Raw genomic sequence first — 17,726 nt, forward strand, 5'->3', positions numbered from 1 at the left:
TCAGCAAGGATCTTATTTGTATGTGGCAGGACAATGTTTTATGTGCTATATCTCAGTCAATATCTGAGTTTGGAGTATCTTCATGTATTAGAATAGTCCTTTATTATTCTTGTGACTGTTGCCATGTTGATAGATGCTCCTCTGTCTTCTCTGACAAGTGTTGCCAACAAGTCTCGAGGCTGTAATCGCTCTGCCAAAGGTACTTCGACAAAGTACTTAGTAAAGGGTCCGAATACTTATGTAAATGTCATATTTAAGGGGGGCAATTGAATGAATTTTAGAATAAGGCTGTAACGTAACACAATGTGGAAAAGGTCACGAGGTCATGGTGAAGTCACACACCTACACACAATTGCTTGGTTAGAAAAGAGGCTTATTTCCTTCCGTTTCACAATGTGGTGCAATCACTTCACAGACCGATTCACGCCAATGATGTTAGTGTCACATTGAACTAAGAGTTTCAGTGAGTAAATAGCTTCAGTATGAAATAGACATTATTAAGAAAATATTGCATTAACATTAAAGGAACGTTTGCGATAATATAACAGAAAACCACTACCCAGACAAACATAATAAAATATGACTTATCCTGAGATATGACTCATCAGATCTCATAAACATGGTTGTTTTTTTTTGTAAGCAAATAAAAATTGCTTAAAGATATACTGACATCTTAAATGGGTCATCATCCACATACATTTTTGTATGAGTTTTAAATGAATTATATACAAATTGACTCTCGAAGAATATAACGTACGCCTCATGAGCTTAGTTCATCTGTCCTACCCCATCAGAACCCAAAATAGACGGGTTATGTTTTAAAGACATCTTTTGTAAACAATGTAATTGTGAACAAAACACTGTATTGTCTCAAAACATGGTTAACAGTATCATTTTGAGCACCTGGAGAGAATGGAATGGAGAGGGGAGGAATGATCAGAGATGAATCTTATGGTGTCGGAGAAAGGATTTTTCACCCAGATGTAAGTGTTGCCCGGCACCAGTTCAGGGGAGCTGCAGTGGTCGGGTAATGTGACGTAGTGAGGGGAAGGCACGGCGCTGACATGGCCACGCGATGCCAGCATGTACATGGCATTCACCATCACGATGGACCGCTCATTCATCTTCACAGACACACTCTCCACTGTCCCTACCAGAACTGAGACACACACACACACACTTTAGATCCGTGTTGTGAAGCTACTGTAAATCAATTAGTCTAAGTGCTTCCCAAAGGGATTCAAGTACTTCCCACAAAAGTAGATTCAAGAGCTTCCCAATGCTCTTGCTAAAGGTCAAAGTATTGAGTAATGTTTCCTGTCATCTTGTGCTTCAAACTGGAGGACTTACCTCTGCTGTGACACAGGACTTCAGTCTTCAGATCCCCCAGTGGTAGAAGTCTGGGTCCTGAGGATAATGAACAACAGTCTAATCAAATGGACAGAGACAGACTCCAGGCAGAGACACATCAGAAGACTCCTCCTTTAACTTATGCATGTATGCCATTTAGGGGACGCTTTTATCCAAAAGAAACTTAGTCACGAGTGCATTTTTACATATGAATCAAACCCACTACCCCAGCATTACAAGCGCCACGCTCTACCAACTGAGCTACAAAGGACCACATGAATAACATATAGAATCTTCATATAGAATCTTCATATCACTCGTCTGCCCTGTAGGTAGGTCTTTCGGAGACCTTTCAGAGATAAATCATGTATGGATGAAAAATGGGTATCAAGTTTGGATTGTATCCGGTTCCCACTGACCTGGAATCATGTTCTTGCTGGTGGTGTGTGGTTCAGGCCTTGGGTGCAGGACCCCAGCGCAGCATGACCACAGGGATGAGTTGGGGTAGCGGTGCCCACAGCAGGTGAACCCTGGCTGGGTAGGATAGAGCAGGTCTAGCCCTGGGGCAGAGCAGCAGGTCTGGGTGGAGCCGGCCTCCATCAGGACACTCCCACAGCACTGGGCGTCCTCTGAGAGTCTGTCCTGAAACTGCAGGTCGTACAGAGTCCCTGCACAGCACTTCATCTGGTCACAGCTGGGGTCATAAGCCTTCCCTCCGCAGCAGGACTTATTCCCCCACCTGCTGTGTCTGGGCAGAGAAAAATATTTGATCTCTCTATATCAAAAGAGTCCATATCATCTCTCAGAATTTGCGGTCATGTTGGGTGAGATCAGAGCCATATGATTATTTATCATTGATTAGATTTGACCCATTCTATTTCGACGAATAGCTCTCAAGGAAATGGGATCTGGAGAGTTCTAGCTATAAAAATGAGTTTTAGCCAAATGATTACTTGAAATCGACAGATTGACAGATTGAGCAATGAAGAGAGATGACCAGTAGCATGTATTCATGGATGCCATGGGAAGCCAGGCTTCCCCCAAAAAATGTACCAAGAAAAAAATATATCTCTTTTTGTTTTTATAATATTCCTTCAATTAGCAAGAGGCTGAATGTATCTCACCGGAGAGAGCATCCGAAAGAGCGAAACAGAGCCCCTCTGTATGTCGGCCATCTATCTGATGCTGTCAGGTCATAAAGAGTATGACATTGTTGCCACGTATTGCATTAGATGCAAGGGAAACCGTTGAGCACTTGGCCTCCCTTGATAAAAAAAACAGTATAAAATAATAGCCCACATTGAGCTACACTGAGTGAGCTCAACTGTGAATGTTCCTGGTGCACCAAAACAGAGTGTCAAGGGAAACAAGTTAGGATTTGGCTTCACTCTTATCACATCAAATAAAAATAAATATGTTGTTGACAGAAACTATTTCAATTGTTGCATCTCTGTGTTGTTGTCCTCTGGTGGCTAGCTAACTGACATTGTCCCTTTGCTAAATTAGTCATGGATGAAGATAGGGATTTGGACTTGTGGTTTTACTTCATTCTCCGTACTGGCCAATGATTATAACGGTGATTCTGATCCACCCATTAATTCATTCATTGTTGTGGCCTTGGCCTGAGAGGATGGAAGTTCAATATGTAGCTAGATGTAGAAGGCTAATGTTAACTAGCTAACGTTGCCCACGAAAGGAAGTTAGGCTAGCAAGCAAGCATTTTAGCCAGGTAGCCTGGGAAAACAAAAAATTGACAGTGTCATAGACCATAGATATTTTAGTTGTCACTGTATTAGACTAAGCAGAGGGGATTTGCTGATGCTGAAGTCGAAATGGTGCTGAAATAGTGAAGGCAGCTCCTGTTTTCTTTGCAACTTGCGGTAACTCTCTATGGTTCTAAATCATTAGTTGTTTAGTAGTCGGAAACATTCTTGCTTGACCATGTAATATGCTTTGTGGACATCACCAGACAGAGCTTGCTCTCCAGTTGTGATGAAACAAAAGTGTAGTTGAATTTATTTTGATTCAAACGAAAGTAGATTCAAGTGCGTCACTCACAACTGCACTGCACAGACCCCCCGCTTATTTCTTGACCAAAGTATTGAGTAATGGTATCAGTGTAAATTCAGACTGCCATGCAAGTTCTTGGGGAAAGCACTACAGGTTGCGACCCACAGTTGGAATGACAGGGTCTGAGGCTTTTCACATTAGAGCATTGTTTGTTAATGTGTTCGCCCACGTTTCCACTTGTTCTCTAGAGAATTTAGATCAGCATGTGAAACCCAATGAGACAAGATCGAAATTGTGGGGGGAAGTGGAATGAGGGGTAAAATACATACAAAATAAATATATATATATTTCCAGTCTGTCAGGTCATGATACATTTTTAGGTATTTCCAATTAACAGACTTCAGTCAATAATAAACACAGTTTAAATGAAAAATACATTAGTAATGTTCCTAAAATCCCAAACAACCATCAACCAGCTTCCTCCCATAGCCGCAGGAAGTAGGGATGCTGAGGGTGCTGTAGCACCGCTTGAAAAATCACAATTAAATATATATTTGTTATTTTATTTAAAATTAAATAAATGGTGCACTAGGCCTTTATTACTCTTGTATGAGCAAAGAAGAATCCTGGCTAGGTTCAACTATCTACAGTTTCCACACTACAGTGCAGCTCACTTGTGTCCGTTGCAGCAGATTTCATTCCGAGGGTAGTATGTCTCCTCCCCACAGCAGTGTTTGCCTGGATCTTTCAGATGAACTCGTGAGCCACACACCATGTCACGGGATGGCAGATACAAGTGACCACCTGGGGAGCACTGGTACCCATCCTCCATCTCACAGTGCAAGGTCTGGTTACAGCACAGCACCCCTCGGTCCTCTACACCATACAGAGTTGTACCACAGTACTGGGAGAGAGACACACCAGTCAGCAGGGTATCAACAACACACACACAACATGAATAACAGACATGCAGACACACCGTGGCATGCACATGCCCAAAAAAAGAGAGTCTAACTTTCTTACCAGGGGACCTGTGCATTCATCCTCTACCAACAGTGCTAAGCGTTAGAAAAGAGACCTCTAGTTATCCGTCGTCTGACACACTCTCACACAAAAGAGGAGCTGCTCTACTCTCAACCATACAAAACCAGTAGGTTTCCTTTTTTTTTACTAACATCAGACCCTGATGATGCACAGCAGCTTGCATTGAGAGGCTCTGGAGAGAGTGGTTCAGAATCGAAGCAGCAGCAGTGGCTTCGCTGGTCAAACTGGTGGTCTCCACAGCACAGGTGGTGAACGGACATTTTGGTCAGGACCTTCCTTCCTTTAACGACATTTCCACAGCAAAGCTGGTCGTCTTCATTGTAAAGCTCTGCAGAACAGGTAACAAGGACTGATCAGATGTACTGTTTAAAACGACTGAAGGGCTTTCAAGTGCTCAAGTCTAACGGTCTTGACATTGTGACGGGGAGTGAGCATAGAAGCCGTGAGGTGCAGGTGGGAAATTGGGAAACATCTCCCAAACAGTTTTGGGAGATGTAAGGGGTGCGTAATCGATGGCAGGGACGTCAGACGCAGGAGAGCTGAACTTGGTAATAGCCGGAGCAGTTTAACAGTAAAACCCATGGCATAAAAATAACAAGATAATTGGGTCCAAAAACCTGTCACGCACCAAACAACACGTGCACTTACAATAAACAATCCCACACAAAGACATGAGGGGAACAGAGGGTTATATACACAACAAATGATTGAGGGAATTGAAACCAGGTGTGAGGAAAAACAACACAAAACACATGGAAAATGAAAAGTGTTTCGATGATGGCTAGAAGACAGGCGACGCCGAGCGCCGCCCGCACAAGGAGAGGACCCGACCTCTATTGGAAAGACAGTTTGAGAGCAAAGTCTAAAATGCACACCACGACAACATCTCTGTTTATGCCTTTGTGAAGAATAAAACAAACACAACTACATAATCAATGATGACATCAATAGATGTGAATAGATCTGATCTCGCTGACCTTTTCCGCAACACTTGGAATGGGGTTGGGTCCTGGTTAGGATCTGAGAGTCACAGCACAGCTGGTTGAGTGGGTCATAGGCCTGACACCCACAGCAATCTGACACCAGCTGGCTCACATTAAGAGTCAGCTGACCTGCATCGATTGAATAACAGATAAACACATATTGAAACAAAACTTGGGAGGTGCTGAGAAAATAACTTTTCACAGTTACCAGGTTTGATTGAATACTGTAGATGCCATGGGATACTGCTTGGAGACAGGACTCTGTCTATCTCACCTTCACAACAGGAAGCCTGGGTGAGGTTAAAGACCCTGTTTCCACAGCAAGACAGCAGCGCCTCTTTATGCAGTACTCTTTCACAGCAAGTGTAATCTAGAACGTCATAATTCAGCCCACCGCAGACGTGATCTCTGGGAGACCTGAAAGGCAGAGGCTCATCTTCATGTCTAGAGGTCATTTTCTATATCTATGTGCAGCACATATACTAGACATGGGCTGCATTCCTCCCCTCAGCCCTCAAATGTAGTGGACTTCTGATGATGTATCATGACGTCTGACGAGTATACACTTGCAGGGCGAGGGAGGAAGGAATGATTTTTAAATGGACCTTCCTTGCCTGGAAATTCATCACTCGTCAGCTGTGTTTTCAGCCACAGGTAGCTTATTGGTGCATTATATGTGTCACAGTCAATTATGATTGCATGTTTACCTATATTAACTATATAATTATTAATATACGCCTACTGTATGATAGCTAGCGAATTAATTAGCTAACCAACGTCAGCCTGCCTAGCTGGAACTTCTGAAGAAGGGAAATGTTTTATTTCTACAATTTCCAAAAGCTAAACAAACAAAAACATCCGTTTTACGAGACGTGTTTGTGCATTTCAAACTTATTTACATTTGTTTTTACTTGTATGTTGACTCCATATTGACGTTGAGCTTTTGAGTTTTGGCAGACTTTTCTTAGTGGATGTACTGTACAATCATTGCAAATTGAATTATGGTGCGTTTCAGGCCCGAATGTGAATGTAATTGTATACTCGCAAAGTCCACTAAAATGAGGGCTGAGGGGTTTACGTTGCAAACTTCCCTGGCTTGGCTAATCATTTGGACCGACGACAAATATAGCCGCAGAGATTACGCCAAGGACATAAGGCAAGGGTAAATTGACGAGCGTGTGACTTTTATGAGTTTGAAACACAGCCATAGACAGAGTGGAGTCACAATGCTCACAAATACAGAGTCACATCATGATGACACATCTTAATTAAAGAAAGGTATTTAAAAAATATATATATATTTCACCTTTATTTAACCAGGTAGGCTAGTTTGAGAACAAGTTCTCATTTGCAACTGCGACATGGCCAAGATAAAGCATAGCAATTCCACACAACAACAGAGTTACACATGGAATAAACAAAACATACAGTCAATAATACAGTAGAACAACAAAGGTAGTAGGATGAATTTGCCACTAAACACTATCAGGTCAGTTTTTCATATCCCCGCTTAAGATTTGAGCCCTAGGGCAGCTTCTACCCAGAGCACAGATAATAAGGGTACTTGCTATACTCACGTGTCGTAGAACTTCCCAGCATGGGCAGAGACTGGAACTCCAAAAGGATTGACTTGCCCTGTGAAACGTGGAACATCCTCACATCAAGACAAAGCGCTGGCTACGTATTCTGTGAAAAGCTCGATCTCAGGTCATGAGGAAGGCGTGATATTTGCAAAACGCTCACTAAGAAAATATTCCTACTGTCAATTGCTTTACAGTTAAAACAAATTAAAGCGATTCATATTTGTTTCCAATCAGTGACTGAAGTTGATAGGATTATCTCTATGCGTTTTATCCTATGATAAAATGCCTGAAAAACTGAGCAAGGTATACCTTACTCAATATATTGTCACCTGGGGGTACTTGGTCTATCCACAGGGGGTACTTGAGAAGACTCAGGAGACCATAGGACTACGGGGTACTCCTGGCAGAGCAACATTCAGTTGGTGGTACAGTAACCCGAAAAAGGTTGGGAACAACTGATGTAGAGCAGGATTTCTTAAATTATGGTTTGGGAACCAAAGTGGACCCTAAGCATGTGAGCGGTGGGTCGCGAGCTATTAGTAAACATTTATAATCACACACTATTTCTTCTTAATTTGAGTCGTTCAAGGACAATACTTTTCTCATTTGGGTCTTGAGCTGAAAAAGCATAAGAACCTTTGGCTTAGAGTAATGATGGGGCTCCCGAGTGGCTCAGCGGTCTAAGGCACTGCATTACATTGCTAGAGGTGTCACTACAGACCCTGGTTCGTTCCCAGGCTGTATCACAACCAGCCGTGACCGGGAGTCCCATAGGGCGGCTCACAATTGGCCCAGTGTCATCCTGGTTAGGATGAAGGCCGCCATGGTAAATCAGAATTTGTTCTTAACTGGCTTGCCTAGTGAAATATATATATATTTTAAATGATGACAACTAATTTCCCTGACCAATCATCTAGATTGCAGATATCCCTATACAAGTAGAACTATGTTTGGGTTTCTAAACCAACATGATCCACTGCATTCCCGATTGACATTTGTTTTTCAGAAGGCATTTCAGGGAAATAAGGTACATAATGTATGAACTCTCAATTCCAAACCACAAAGCAATAATTTACAATAAATTCTGCTGTGGCTTAATCTGAGAGGCAGAGTAGTAGCCTACACCTCTCAACAGCTGACCCAATTTCATTCATACAAACAGATGCAAGACATGATCTTTCCACTTACCAGGTGCGCTGTAGCAGGGTAGAGCCAGAAGAACTGCACAAATGAAACAAACAAATGTTAAGAAAAGTCCAGAGGATTGTACAGACAAATTCTAGCGAATGTGCAGAGTTTGATAGGGATGCTCACATACCAAACATCAGTAGCAGAGTGGTCATGGTGACTCTTTCAATGAAGCAGTCTCATTCATAGATGAAATACTAAGATGCACAGCGATAAGTAGTCTATTTCAGCCACACCTACAAGCACCACCCCTGACAACAATGTCCAATTGCCAAGCCATCTCAAAATAGTCTACAGTATGAACCCAAGTCGTTAATATGTTTTTTGAGTCATTGTTTTGCTTGGACCTCCTTTTCCAGTTGCAGTTGGTGAATCGCAAAAGCTATCATTGCTACACTTCTGAAACATCAGCTATTTTTAAGAAAAAAACGAATGGTAACACTTTCTAACAGCCGGTACCGGTATTTCCTCGCTGTTTAGGATTTCTTCCTTAACTCAATTTAATAGCGAGAAGGTAGGTAAAACACAAACAGGGGAAATAGCATGGTGGTGGAAGATTATGTTTTATAAAAAAGGTATGTGCATATTTCCCCTTTTTCTCCCCCACCTCCTCGTCATTAAATTGAGTAAAAGGGGAAACTGAGGCCTTTGCAGGCTGAATAGAGAATGTTTTATGCACGATCCAGTCTACTGTGAGTACGAGTGTATAGCAGGTTGCATACATTCCCCTTGGACGGTCTGATGAAACGACTCAGTAAAGCCATCTGCCGGTCCATTGGGCTGACACTGACAACGGTGTCCAGATCCCTGATCGAAAGTGTTCTCACTTTCAACATCACCTCCTAGCAATGGGAACCACTCAGTCACGAACAGGCCAGCAAAACAATCTGCAGTAAATAGCCTCAACTCCAAGAACTATACACACATAACATCACAAGGAAAGCACTCCCGGTCTTCAATGACAACACCCACACACAACACGTATCCTTCCAAATGCTGCCGTCCGGTCAGCAGTAATTCATTTGTAAATCTGCAGCTGCCGGAACATAATGTGAGCATGAAAGGGGGGTGACCTGGAGGAAAAAATGTCAACTTTACAATAGAGCATTGCGAGCATATCATCTAATTTGCACGCAAACATTTTTGTATGCCTAGTTTCTGGAAAAATATGTGGCCTTTAATAAATGTAATTCATACAATTCTAAGTCATTTAACATGACTAGAGACTTAAGCAGAATATTTTTTTAATACAGCACACATCGAAAATGACAGGCTACTTTGACACTGACAAATCAACCTGGTCGCAGAGATGATCGTATTATTCAGTACATAAATCCAAGACACTCGTATGGCATGTATTCATTTGTGGATGTCTATGACACATTTCGTATGACATGTAATGAATTACAATTCGTATTATATGTTACAAATTTGCAAAACCCACAAAATATGAACAATTTGCAAAACGTACTATATGTTGGGAATTCGCTAAATGTACAGTACCAGTCAAAAGTTTGGACACACCTACTCATTCAAGGATTTTTCTTTATTTTTACTATTTTCTACATTGTAGAATAATAGTGAAGACATCAAAACTATGAAATAACACATATGGAATCATGTAGTAACCAAAAAAGTGTTCAGTCAAAGCTTTGTCATAAATGGGTTTTCCAAATGGACAATAACCCCAAGCATACTTCCAAAGTTGTGGCAAAATGGCTTAAGGACAACAAAGTCAAGGTATTGGAGTGGCCATCACAAAGCCCTGACCTCAGCCTATAGAACATTTGTTGGCAGAACTGAAAAAGTGTGTGCGAGAAGGAGGCCTACAAACCTGACTCAGTTACACCAGCTCTGTCAGGAGGAATGGGCCAAAATTCACCCGACTTATTGTGGGAAGCTTGTGGAAGGCTATTTGAAAAGTTTGACCGAAGTTAAACAATTTAAAGGTAATGCTACCAAATACTAATTGAGTGTATGTAAACTTCTGACCCACTGAAAGAAATAAAAGCTGAAATAAATCCTTCTCTATTATTCTGACATTTCACATTCTTAAAATAAAGTGGTGATCCTAACTGACCGAAGACAGGACATTTTTACAAAGATTCAAAGTCAGGAATTGTGAAAAACTGAGTTTAATGTATTCGGCTAAGGTGTATGTAAACTTCCGACTTCAACTGTATCTACACATACGCTATGGTCACAAGACGCAGGCGTCCTTATTGTCCCTAGAATTTTTAAGCAAACAGCTGGAGGCAGGACATAGTCCTATTGTCACGATCATTAGAATGAGTGGACCAAGGTGCAGCGTGGTATGCATACATTTTCCTTTATTAAATGAACAAAATACCAAACAAAACGTGACCCTAAATAATCGTGCTAACAGGCAACTATCCATAGTCAAGATCTCACAAAGCACAATGGGGAAATGGCTGCCTAAATATGATCCCCAATCAGAGACAATGATAAACAGCTGTCTCTGATTGGGAACCATACTAGGCCAACATGAATCACTAATCACCTAGATGACCCACCCTAGTCACTATCACGCCCCAACCAACATAGAGAATAAACAGCTCTCTATGGTCAGGGCGTGACACCTATAGAGCTCCATTTTTATGGAATGGTCAGCCTATCCATGTGAGAGACACAGACTCTGTCTCGACCTGTAAGTCTTTACTGAAGACTTATCTCTTCAGTAGGTCCTTTAATTGAGTGCAGTCTGGCCCAAGTGTGCAAAGGTGAACGGCAAGGCACTGGAGCAACGAACTGCCCTTGCTGTCTCTGCCTGGCCCGGGTCCCCTCTCTCCACTGGGATTCTCTGCCTCCTGGCCCTGTTATGGGGGCTGAGTAGCTGGCTTACTAGTGCTCTTCCATGCCGTCCCTAGGAGGGGTTGAGTGACTGGCATGATCTTCCTGTCCGGTTTTGCGGCCCCTCGGGCTTGTGCGGTGTAGGAGATCTTCGTGGGCTTCTACTCAGTGTAGTTCTCGTCTTATCTGGTATCCTGTGTGAATTTAAGCATGCTTCCTCAAATTCTCTCTTCCTCTCTCCCTCCACCAGGTCCTGAGCCCGTGCTGCTGTTCCAGTTTCAACTGTTCTGCCTGTGGTTGTGGAACCCTGACCTGTTCCCTGGATGTGCTACCTTGTCACGGACCTGCTGTTTTCGACTCTCACACTCTCTCTACCACACCTGCTGTCTCGACCTCTGAATGCTCGGCTATGAAAAGCCAACTGACATTTCCTCCTGTGGCACAAACCTGTTGCACAATGATTATTATTTGACCCTGCTGGTCATCTACAAACATTTGAACATCTTGAATAACAATCTGGCCTTAATGGCCATGTACTTTTATAATCTCCACCTGGCACAGCCAGAAGTGGATTGGACACCTCTCAGCCTGGTTCCTCTCTAGGTTTCTTCATAGGTTCCTACCTTTCTAGGGAGTTTTTCCAAGCCACCGTGCTTCAACATCTGCATTGCTTGCTGTTTGAGATTTTAGGCTGGGTTTCTGTACTTTGAGACATCTGCTGATGTAAAGAAGGCTTTATAAATACATTTGATTTGATTTCAAATCAAATCACATTTTATTTGTCACATTCCCCGAATACGACAGTGACCTTACAGTGAATTGCTTTCTTACAAGTCCTTAATTAACCAACAACGCAGTTAAGAAAATACCTTCTTTTTTTTTTTAAAGTAAGAGATAAGAATAACAAATAATTGAAGAGCAGCAGTAAATAACATTAGTGGGGCTATACAGGGGGTACCAGTACAGAGTCAAATGTGTCAATGTACGGGGGCACTGGTGTCGAGGTAATTGAGGTAAGTATGTACATGTAGGTAGAGCTATTAAAATGGCTATGCATAGATAATAACAGAAAGCAGCAGCAGCGTGGGGGTGGGGGGATCAATACAAATAGTCTTGGTAGCCATTTGATGAAAGAGTCATTGTTACAGGCATGCAAATCATGGGGCAGTTTCTCCCTGACAGACTTTCAGATCAAGCAGCCCTCTAGAAAATTGTCCTTGAGTATAGGGACACCCTCTTCCCACGGGGGCTCTGTGTAAACATTCTGAGTGGACTGAAATGGGTCTGTGGACAGAGTATAGTGTCAGCCTTGCCTTAAAATGCCAATTTGTGTTATTTTGACCATTTAAAAATGTACAAATACACAGATACATCCCTGTGCTGTACAGCATTGTCTTTATGCCTTGACAAACAACAACTCAACAAGCGTATGGAAGATTTAGCTGTTTTATTTCAATTTGACTGAGATGAGGAAAACTGATTTTTATGTAGTGAAGGAGGTTCAGTGAACTAAGCGTCAGCTGTAGGCCTGTGAGCTCTGTGGGCTGCTGAACAAAACTGGTCATCTGTTAAAAAATGGACTGCTCTTTCACTTACATATTTGCAGTGGTGGAAAAAGTACAAAATTGTCATACTTGAGTAAAAGTAAAGATACCTTAATAGAAAATGATTCAAGTGAAAGTATCAAAAGTAAAAGTACAAATAATTTAAAATTCCTTATATTAAGCAAACTAAACAGCACAATTAAAAAAAAAAATTAAAATATTTTTATTTACGGATAGCCAGGGTCACACTCCAACACTCAGACATAATTTAAAAACAAAGAATTTGTGTTTAGTGATTCCAGATCAGAGGCAGTAGGGATGCCCAGGGATGTTCTCTTGATAAGTATGTGAATCTGACCATTTTCCTGTCCTGCTAATGTAAAATACTTTTGGGTGTCAGGGAAAATGTTAAAAGTAAATTTTTTCTTTAGGAATGTAGTGAAGTAAAAGTAAAAGCTGTCAGAAATATAAATAGTAACGTTAAGTACACATACCCCAATAAAAACGACTTAAGTAGTACTTTATTTTTTAACTTAAGTTACTTTACACAACTGGTGGTTAGCCCCCTAGAGTCGATGTCGGCACCCCCGCAGAAATCTAATTGGCATAATATATTTTTTTAAATCCAAATTAAAAACTGTGGTTTTGCATTGGATGTCGCAATTCCGCATCTGTGGTGAAAGTTGAGAGCTAAAGCAGTCTTCTCCTCACAAAATCGTCTGTAGCATCTGACCGGTTTGACCACTCTATTTAAAGATGAGACTCTCACGAACACGGTGGTGTTCTCCGCTTAGCTCTACCACCCCCACAAGCGTTTTGGGACTCGTCGGAAGTCGGTACAGCCAATCTGCCAACTTCTGTCTATAGCTTCTGAACAGTACACATTAATAAGGTGAGACTTTCACAAACACGTACATGTTGGTTGTTTTTCTCTAGAATGTCCACAGGCCTCACAACACTTGTCTGAAGGTCCCCCGGTACTAGTTGAAAACATGAATGGAAGCATATATAGAGACTGTTAAGTACCAGATAATAGGGGTTAAATACAACAATTTCCCGATCTTTCTTATATCTCTCAGATATAGGACCAACTTCCTTTAGATTTTTTTTTTTTTTTTTTTGGGGGACTATCTGTTGTTCAATGCATTGCTATGGGCTAGTAGCTTACACAGGGCTTAGACTGTAAGGGGCCAGACAATCATTCCATTTAAATTCCTCAACACTTTATTTCCCATCAAAACAGCTATTTTCCTTATATTCAGGAAGGGGACCACCTCTTATTCTTTACATTTTTTATAATCACGATCAATGTTCCTTGAAAAAAAAAAATCAGCACTGAGCAAATTTCAGGTCTGCTGAGCAAAAACTTGAACATTGTGAAAATACTGTGCAACTTCTGGCCCGCATTTACTGTGAACACTGGGGCTGTACACACTTGAAGTTAGTTTAAACACAGGTCAAGTAGGCTACTGTAGCTATTTGATCATAATGTAGACCTACCAGACTGGCCTACCCATAAAATAAACAGTAGCAACCAATGTGTGGTGTTCAATCTAGGCCTACATTCCATAAGACTTTTGAAAAAAGATGCAGGGCTTGACATTAAGCTGTTTATCCACTTTTCCTTCAGACAATGATGTGGCTGAAACTGTTGTTGTGTTGTTTGATGCAAGAAACCACTTTGCAGAATAAAATGCATCATTATTCTCATACCATTATTACAGAGAATCAGACAAATTATGCTATCCTCTGCCTATTGGCTATTTAGCTTATTCAGATACAACACTACCCCAAAATACAACACTGCCCCTTACAGAGAAAAAGCTCTTTACCTGACTCGCTTTTCAAATATGTCTGGAAATGCCCACGTATTGTGCTCTTGTAGGAAGCAATCACTCCCTGTCAGGGTTTTCCTGTGGTGAAGTAGAGGAGGACCAAAACGCAGCGTGGTTATATTGACTCATGTTTATAAAAAACGGATAAACATGAACACTACAAAACAATGAACGTGGAAAACCAAAAACAGCCCTATCTGGTGCAAAACACAGACACAGGAACAATCACCCACAAAACCAAACACAAAACAGGCTACCTAAATATGGTTCCCAATCAGAGACAATGACTAACACCTGCCTCTGATTGAGAAACATATCAGGCCAAACATAGAAATAGACAAACCAGACACACAACATAGAATGCCCACCCAGCTCACGTCCTGACCAACACTAAAACAAGGAAAACACATACGAACGATGGACAGAACGTGACAGAACCCCCCCCCCCCCAAGGTGCGGACTCCGAACGCACAACCTAAACCTATAGGGGAGGGTCTGGGTGGGCATCTCTCCGCGGTGGCGGCTCTGGCGCTGGACGTGGACCCCACTCCATAATTGTCTTAGTCCACCTCCTTAGTGTCCCTTGAGTGGCGACCCTCGCCGCTAACCTTGGCCTAGGAAACCTAACAATGGGCCCCACTGGACTGAGGTAGCTCGGGACCCAGGGGAAGCTCGGGGCCGAGGGGAAGCTCGGGACCGAGGGGAAGCTCGGGACCGAGGGGAAGCTCGGGACCGAGGGGAAGCTCGGGAGTGAGAGGAAGCTCGGGAGTGAGAGGAAGCTCGGGCAGGTTGATGGATCTACCAGATCCTGGCTGGCTGGTGGTTCCGGCAGATCCTGGCTGACTGGCAGATCCTGGCTGACTCGCGGATCTGGCAGATCCTGGCTGACTGGCACTTCTGGCGGATCCTGGCTGACTGGTGGATCCTGGCAGACTGGCGGATATAACTGATCCTGGCCGACTGGCGGATCCTGGCTGACTGGCAGTTCTGGCGGATCCTGGCAGACTGGCGGATCCTGGCAGACTGGCGGATCCTGGCAGACTGGCGCCGACTGGCGGATCCTGGCCGACTGGCGGATCCTGGCCGACTGGCGGATCCTGGCCGACTGGCGGATCCTGGCCGACTGGCGGATCCTGGTGGATCCTGGCCGACTGCCGGATCCTGGCCGACTGGCAGTTCTGGCGGATCCTGGCAGACTGGCGGATCCTGGCAGACTCTGGCTGACTGGCGGATCCTGGCTGACTGGCGGATCCTGGCTGACTGGCGGATCCTGGCTGACTGGCGGATCCTGGCTGACTGGCGGATCCTGGCTGACTGGCAGATCCTGGCTGACTGGCAGATCCTGGCTGACTGGCAGATCCTGGCTGACTGGCGGATCCTGGCTGACTGGCGGATCCTGGCTGACTGGCGGATCCTGGCACACTGGCAGATCCTGGCTGAATGGCGGATCTAACTGATCCTGGCAGACTGGCAGATCCTGGCAGACTGGCGGATCCTGGCAGACTGGCGGATCCTGGCAGACTGGCGGATCCTGGCAGACTGGCGGATCCTGGCAGACTGGCAGATCCTGGCAGTTCTGGCGGATCCTGGCTGACTGGCGGATCCTGGCCGACTGGCGGATCCTGGCCGACTGGCGGATCCTGGCCGACTGGCAGATCCTGGCCGACTGGCAGATCCTGGCCGACTGGCAGATCCTGGCCGACTGGCAGATCCTGGCCGACTGGCAGATCCTGGCCGACTGGCAGATCCTGGCCGACTGGCAGATCCTGGCCGACTGGCAGATCCTGGCGGATCCTGGCAGACTGGCAGTTCTGGCGGATCCTGGCGGATCCTGGCTGACTGGCGGATCCTGGCAGACTGGCGGATCTAACTGATCCTGGCTGACTGGCAAATCCTGGCCGACTGGCAGATCCTGGCGAATCCTGGCAGACTGGCAGTTCTGGCGGATCCTGGCTGACTGGTAGTTCTGGTAGATCTTGGCTGACTGGCGGATCCTGGCAGATCTAACTGATCCTGGCTGACTGGCAAATCCTGGCCGACTGGCGGATCCTGGCCGACTGGCGGATCCTGGCAGATCCTGGCCGACTGGCAGATCCTGGCCGACTGGCAGATCCTGGCGGATCCTGGCTGACTGGTAGTTCTGGCAGATCCTGGCTGACTGGCGGATCCTGACACACTGGCCAGATCCTGGCTGAATGGCGGATCTGGCAGATCCTGGCCGACTGGCAGATCCTGGCCGACTGGCAGATCTAGCGGATCCTGGCAGACTGGCGGAGCCTTGCATCCTGGCACACACTGGCGGATCCTGGCACACACTGGCGGATCCTGGCACACACTGGCGGATCCTGGCACACACTGGCGGATCCTGGCACACACTGGCGGATCCTGGCACACACTGGCGGATCCTGGCACACTGGCGGATCCTGGCACACTGGCGGATCCTGGCACACTAGACAGACTGGTAGCTCAGCCGGCGCTGGGCAGACTGGCGGCACTGGCGGCGCTGGGCAGACAGGAGAAAAAGGCTCTGGTAGCGCTGGACTGAGGAGCACTGGTGCCTCTGGAATGAGGGGCTCTGGCGCCTCTGGCATGAGGGGCGGTAGCTCTGACAGCGCCGGACAGGCGGGAGACTCTAGCTGCGCTGGAGAGGAGGAAGGCTCCGGCAGCGCTGGACAGGCGGGACGCACTGTAGGCCTGATGCGTGGTGCTGGCACTGGTATGCCGTGCATACTATGCCAAACCAACAGCTTTCTTTCTACTCTGTCCAATACATCCTCCACACTCTCAGACTCAGCTTCACCGACAGTTCCAATTCCATCCATGGCTCTGCCCAGGGTCCTTCTCCATCAAGGATCTCCTCCCAAGTCCATTTATCCAAATAGTGCAGCATCTCCCACTGCTGCTGCTGCTGCTGGTCCTGCTCCTGTTGCTGCTGCCTCTGTTCCTTCTCCTGCTGCTGCTTTTGCCGTTGCCACGCCGCTTGGTCCTTGGTTGGTGGGTGATTCTGTCAGGGTTTTCCTGTGGTGAAGTAGAGGAGGACCAAAACGCAGCGTGGTTATATTGACTCATGTTTAATCAAAAACGGATAAACATGAACACTACAAAACAATGACCGTGGAAAACCAAAAACAGCCCTATCTGGTGCAAAACACAGACACAGGAACAATCACCCACAAAACAGGCTACCTAAATATGGTTCCCAATCAGAGACAATGACTAACACCTGCCTCTGATTGAGAACCATATCAGGCCAAACATAGAAATAGACAAACCAGACACACAACATAGAATGCCCACCCAGCTCACGTCCTGACCAACACTAAAACAAGGAAAACGCATACGAACGATGGACAGAACGTGATACTCCCCCCATTGCTG

The 17,726-nt window shown here is 44.8% G+C and overlaps 1 protein-coding gene across 2 annotated transcripts; it reads right to left on the reverse strand.

The window, feature by feature from the left end:
* Positions 1-281: 281 nt before the first annotated feature.
* On the reverse strand, positions 282-17,726 carry LOC118396927 (galaxin-like). Of its 2 annotated transcripts, XM_052467304.1 has the most exons (11): positions 17,535-17,726; positions 14,346-14,605; positions 8,159-8,191; positions 6,965-7,022; positions 5,662-5,804; positions 5,382-5,516; positions 4,536-4,732; positions 4,035-4,264; positions 1,770-2,098; positions 1,351-1,407; positions 282-1,159 (listed from the first exon to the last, which is right to left on the reverse strand). In XM_052467304.1, exons 7-11 carry the CDS (start codon positions 4,662-4,664, stop codon positions 891-893), a joined length of 1,014 nt encoding a protein of 337 aa, XP_052323264.1. In that variant the 5' UTR covers positions 4,665-4,732; positions 5,382-5,516; positions 5,662-5,804; positions 6,965-7,022; positions 8,159-8,191; positions 14,346-14,605; positions 17,535-17,726; the 3' UTR covers positions 282-890. The 2 variants fall into 2 exon arrangements, with proteins under 2 accessions (XP_052323264.1, XP_052323265.1); XM_052467305.1 differs by lacking the exon at positions 17,535-17,726 and having other exon boundaries at positions 14,346-15,256.

The sequence above is a fragment of the Oncorhynchus keta genome, chromosome 18 (genome assembly GCF_023373465.1).
Source record: "Oncorhynchus keta strain PuntledgeMale-10-30-2019 chromosome 18, Oket_V2, whole genome shotgun sequence".
NCBI lineage: Eukaryota > Metazoa > Chordata > Actinopteri > Salmoniformes > Salmonidae > Oncorhynchus > Oncorhynchus keta.

Bases quoted from the DNA above. Each gene is read 5' to 3' on its own strand.
- LOC118396927 (XM_052467304.1), bottom strand. From the start codon at position 4,664: ATGTCCGTTCACCACCTGTGCTGTGGAGACCACCAGTTTGACCAGCGA. The intron at 1,408-1,769 runs GTCAGTGGGAAC...CATTATCCTCAG, and splicing joins CAGCAAGAACATGATTCCAG to GACCCAGACTTCTACCACTG. The intron at 1,160-1,350 runs GTAAGTCCTCCA...TGTGTGTCTCAG, and splicing joins AGTCCTGTGTCACAGCAGAG to TTCTGGTAGGGACAGTGGAG.